At 36.6% G+C, this 5,331-nt stretch overlaps 1 protein-coding gene across 1 annotated transcript; it reads left to right on the top strand.

The window, feature by feature from the left end:
* The first annotated feature begins 3,591 nt into the window (after positions 1-3,591).
* LOC141428386 (uncharacterized) lies at positions 3,592-5,013 on the top strand. The gene is made up of 2 exons (XM_074088368.1): positions 3,592-3,702; positions 4,312-5,013. The coding sequence occupies exons 1-2, from the start codon at positions 3,592-3,594 to the stop codon at positions 5,011-5,013; spliced, it is 813 nt and encodes a 270-aa protein (XP_073944469.1).
* Positions 5,014-5,331: the final 318 nt, after the last annotated feature.

Below are 5,331 nucleotides of genomic sequence, written 5' to 3'. Positions count from 1 at the left end.
TTGTCCGTCTTCACTTCGAAACAGAGCGACGGATCGACGGTGATTTTTGTCATAGAAATAGTTTATGGGCCAGAGAGTGACATAGGCTACTTTTTATCCGAAAAATGCACAGTTTCCGAAGGGAACAGCGCGCGATAACCGAAACACCACGCGGGCAAAGCTAGTACTAACAATATTTGTACTTACCTACCTAGTAACTAGAGGACCGGATTACACTATGAAACATAAACATCTTAATAAATATGCTGCAAATCATCATAAATCAATCATCATCAACCATCCTATTACCACCCTCATATCAATCACATTTTTAGCGTTCCGCTACCATCGAAAGGAAAAAACCAGAACCTTATAGGATCACTTGTTGTCCGTTCCGTCCGTCTGTCAAGACCCTATTTCTCCCCGGAACGCGTGGAGGTATCAAACTGAAATTTATTATCAATACTCAAGTCTATTGTGCCATTAGAGCTGTGAAAAAATCAATACTTCTAACCAACGCCAATCAAAAAGATACAGCCGTTTATGCCGCAAATTTTCAAAACTCGCAAGGGAATCAGAACCTGTTAGTTTGGTTGAAATTTGTTATGAAGCAACGTCTTATAGCACAGCTAATGGAAAGATTGAGAAAAACCGTAAATTTTTTAGTTTCACATGTAATAAAAATATTTTTAATAATTATTTAAGTTACTCTACGTTTTTTTTTTTTTTTTTTTTTATTGGACTGATGCAAACGAGCAAGTGTTTAAACGGAACCCTCGGTGCGCGAGTCCGACTCGCACTTGGCCGTTTTTTACGCACGGAACCTAACTTAACTTCTTTTTTTTTTTATTTGAAAACCTAACAATCTTCGTTACGCGTCAATATCAATTTCATTGACATAGAGACCATGTTTCTACGGAAAAGCTTGAAAAAGCGTGCAATTTATTTTATACTAGCTTTTGCCCGCGGCTTCGCCCGCGTGGTATTCGTCATCGCGCGGCTGTTCCTTCGGGCCTGGGTGCATTTTCCCGGGATAAAAGTAGCCTATGTCACTCCTCGGCCCCATAAACTATCGTCTATGCCGGAATCACGTCGACCGTCGCTTCGTTTCGACGTGAAAGACGGACAATTAACAAAACGTGGTACAAACACAACACGCTTCGCATTTAAAATATTAGTATAACAAATACTAGCTTATTGCCCGCGACTTCCGTCGCGCGGATCTAGGTTACGCAAGGTGGGGCCCACTGCCGGAATAAAAGTATCCTAGTTGACTTGGGGCTAAAACTATACTCAATACCAATTTATCAAATCGGTGAAAGCTAAACAGACAGACAGACAGCACAGAGTTACTTCACATTTATCAATATTATAAAGTATAGATTGGACAATTCGTGAGAAAAGGTAGTTCTAGAGAGTATTATCTCTTTCCTTCCTGGACACATGATTAAAAAAAGTTTTTGTAAAAATTACATTTTCAATAGTTTGTACTTGCAAGCTTTTTACTGACTGGATTTAATTTAATAGTACACTTGGTGGCTTATTGGCGGTAAATAAGGTATACGAACGAAATCTATTAGATAGCCCGAAGTCGAAGACTGAGGGCTTTATGAGTCGAGTTCGTAATCTAGTACCGCCGTGGACATACAATGTTTTGCATCACATTTACATCACATACAACATTTATATTGATAAAAGAAAAAAAATATATGTCCTTTCCAAATACTTGCCAATGACCTTAGGCCTGCGCTCTCCAACACGCAGATTTCAGTTTTTAGTTATCACTATATTTAAAATTGAGAGAAATGAGATTATTTATGGAATATCACTTCATTATGTAATAAGCTATAGTGGAAGCTGTTTTGCTAATGGATATAAATTAAGATGTTGAATCGATTCAAAAACTGTAAAAATGTGCTGTATGTTTCCCAAACAATAAAAATAAAATAAAATAGAAAAAAATAAATAACGAACAAAAAACTGAAACATGGATGCACAGAAAAACCCAGAAAAAGAGACCAAGCGCTTGGGAATCGAGCCCAGATCCTTAAGATTCCGTGCTGCGTGCCATGTGCATGTGTAGGGGTCTAAACCAACTGACAGGAGTCTAGACTAAGACACAACTTTCTCCCTGCCACACATTTCAGCATCCTTTTACTTTAGCAGCGAAAGCAAAAGTAACACAGGAAATGGAAATTCAATAGACGAAACGACCCAAAACCAAATCTTGAATATACGATAAATTTAATTGATTATAAAGAAATAAAAACATGTTTATGATGTATTGTAACATCCGTTTAGTGTACTGGCCATACCAAATTGTAAATCTATGGAATAAATAAAGAACGTGCACTGATTATTTTGTGTTCAGTAGTTTTGATAGGAAAAGAAAGGGTGTTGAAGATTGAAGAGGAGTTCACTTAACTCCTAAATTAAACCACTAGCAATAAGTCACATATCCACCGTAGTATAACTAGAATTAAGATTGTCTTTAAGTTGTCAAAATTTGCCTTTCACTTCTACTTCGATATCTGCTGTGTAATGACACATTAAAAGTCTAGTGTTTCGCAAAATTACGCTTTTTTTATTGAAGTCATCGATTAACTCCCAACATATGGTCCATCGAGCCTGATTGAAGAATCAGAAAAATATAATTAAAAGAAGAGATTATTAATTACCGGCGAGTTAAAAGTTAATTGCACCTGGCGGCACCCGAGTACTTGTGAGTCAAATAAAGTGTTGCGTCATCCATCGTGTGTGGCAGAGATTTGCAATTATTGGACTATAATATAATATCAGAATAATAATTCTTGTAGTGTTAAGTGGTACTAAGTTTCACCCAACACTCAAATTCAGGTATTTATTAAGCGTAATAAAGCGACTGATAAGGTTAGTAAATGTACTTTATACCTACCTAATTTAAGTTAAGTGTATCGGTTATTGAGTATCATTATATTATATAGTTATCAAATGTATTAGTAATCTAATTCGTTGTATAATTAGTTACTCACACCGCTTATGTAGTTAGGTACGCTACACTTAACTTTGCTTTATACTCGTAGTTAGTAAGCAGGTAGGTAAATAGAATGCAATAAAATGCAGTTGAATTTACTTTACCATTAATTTAATATCAGTTTAAAACACAAATGTACAGAAAATAATCAGAGAAGTAAGTTAAGAATAAAATAAGCAACAAAATTAAGAATAAGTAAATAGGTAATTAAAAATAGATAAGGGTAAGCAGTTAAAGTATTTATAAGCATAAGAAATCAGTGTAATTATTCAGAATTAGAGAAATATTGTGTAATTTAATAGCCTAATTAATAAATAATAAATCTTTTCGAACCAAGTAAAAGATAAGCAAGTTTAAAAACAAATTATAATTTAGTAAAAGATCCTTACATGCTAAACAAAAAGAATACATTATTAAATACACTGCTAAATACTAAATTGACATCTTAATATTATTTACAAGTTGAAAAGAAATATATTTAAAGCTACTTATACCTATTTACCTAACTAGAGCTTAAACTAATATTGGTTATTATTATATACGATTTATTGTTATTATAACTTAACGTTCCAGGTGAGAGTTAACACCAGCTTCCCAAAATGGCCGAGGAAAAAGATTTAACTAAAAAACGTGGAAGTTATAAAGGGCGTTTGACGGTGTTTGCTACCTACTTAAACAGTTTGGATGCATCTAAACTAACTTCCACTGAGGTAAATGAATTGCAATTGCGTTTGGGTAAGATTGACTCATTGTATGTACATTACGATGAGGTACAAACAAGGCTTGAGTGTATTGCTGAGAACATGGATCAAAAAATCGCTGAGCGTACTGAGTTTGAGTCTCAATATTATCAGCTGCTTTCTAAGGCACAAGATATACTGGCTGCCTCTTCAAGAGGTGGTGAGAATTTCGGTTCCGCGGAAAGCGATCGCGGAAGTCGCGGAGGTAATCACAAGCTTGTCAAGTTGCCAACTATTCAGCTTCCCAAATTTTCTGGTTCTTACGACAACTGGTTAGAGTTTCGTGACACCTTCATTAGTCTCATACATTCCAATGACGAAATAGATGAAATAAATAAGTTTCATTATCTCAGGGCTTCGCTGGAGGGGTCCGCAACAGCCATCATACAATCAATCGAATTCTCAGCTAAAAATTATGAAGTTGCATGGAAACAATTACGTGAACGCTTTGATAATAAACGCTTATTGCTACAAAATCATGTTTCGGCATTGTTTAATGTCGAACAAATAGCACGCGAATCATCCATATCCTTAAAACGGCTAATTGACAATGTAAACAAACACTTACGTTCTTTGCAGACGCTGGGCGAGCCAGTCGAACATTGGGACACTTTGCTTATTCACTTAGTAACTCAAAAACTAGACTCCAAAACATTTCGTGAGTGGGAAGAATCAAAAAGTCATTTTGACAAAAACAAACCGAATAAAATAACGTTTGACACCCTTAAAACTTTCATAAGAGACCGCGCAGATTTTTTGGAAACTTTAGAAATGTCTAATAATCAAGCAAATTCGTCTAATAAATCTTCACATAAAATAAAATCTATGTTCGCTGTGCGTGATAACCGTAACAACCGAATCGACAACAACAACAATCATGGCCCTAGCTCCCCAACCAAGCCCTGCCCGAGCTGCAAGGGTGATCATTACTTGAATGGTTGTCCTCGATTCCTTGCGTTAACTAATACAGCGCGGCTACAATTATTATCAAATTATAAAGTGTGCCACAATTGTTTTCGAAGCGGTCATTACGCTACACAATGTAAAAAACCTGGATGTAAGATATGTAAACGGAAGCACCACACACTGATTCACATTACGGAGTTTAAGCCTACACCTACTGTAAACAATGATAGGTATACAGATCCTCAAGTCCACGCGTCATCGCACGGCGGCGGCGAAAGGACCACTGAGCTCGTGCATCAGAAATCAATCACCGCCGGCGCCGGCGCCGATCCTGGCGCTCCCGTGACGTTGTCTGCCAATGTCAGCACGGCATGACGGGGTCAGGACGTACTGCTTTCTACTGCGCTAATAAAACTATACGACGTTAATAATTGCGAGCATATTGTACGTGCAGTTTTAGATAGTGGCAGTACGTCGTGCTTAATTACTGAAAAAATTTGTAATAAATTAAAATTAAATACAGACTTCGTTGACAAATATGTACAAGGTATCAATAATACGCTGGCACCCATTGGCAAAATGTGTCGAGTGCCAATGACATCCTTGAATGATCAATATAAGACCAGTCTTCAGTGTTTTGTTTTGCCGTCATTAACTAGTGACGTGCCTTATCGTCAGGTAGATCTGACGAAT

The sequence above is a fragment of the Choristoneura fumiferana genome, chromosome 5, assembly GCF_025370935.1.
Source record: "Choristoneura fumiferana chromosome 5, NRCan_CFum_1, whole genome shotgun sequence".
NCBI lineage: Eukaryota > Metazoa > Arthropoda > Insecta > Lepidoptera > Tortricidae > Choristoneura > Choristoneura fumiferana.
Note: the sequence above shows the minus strand (reverse complement) of the source record. Positions and strands in the feature narration are given on the sequence as shown.

Bases quoted from the DNA above. Each gene is read 5' to 3' on its own strand.
- LOC141428386 (XM_074088368.1), top strand. From the start codon at position 3,592: ATGGCCGAGGAAAAAGATTTAACTAAAAAACGTGGAAGTTATAAAGGG. The intron at 3,703-4,311 runs GTAAATGAATTG...CGTTCTTTGCAG, and splicing joins CTAAACTAACTTCCACTGAG to ACGCTGGGCGAGCCAGTCGA.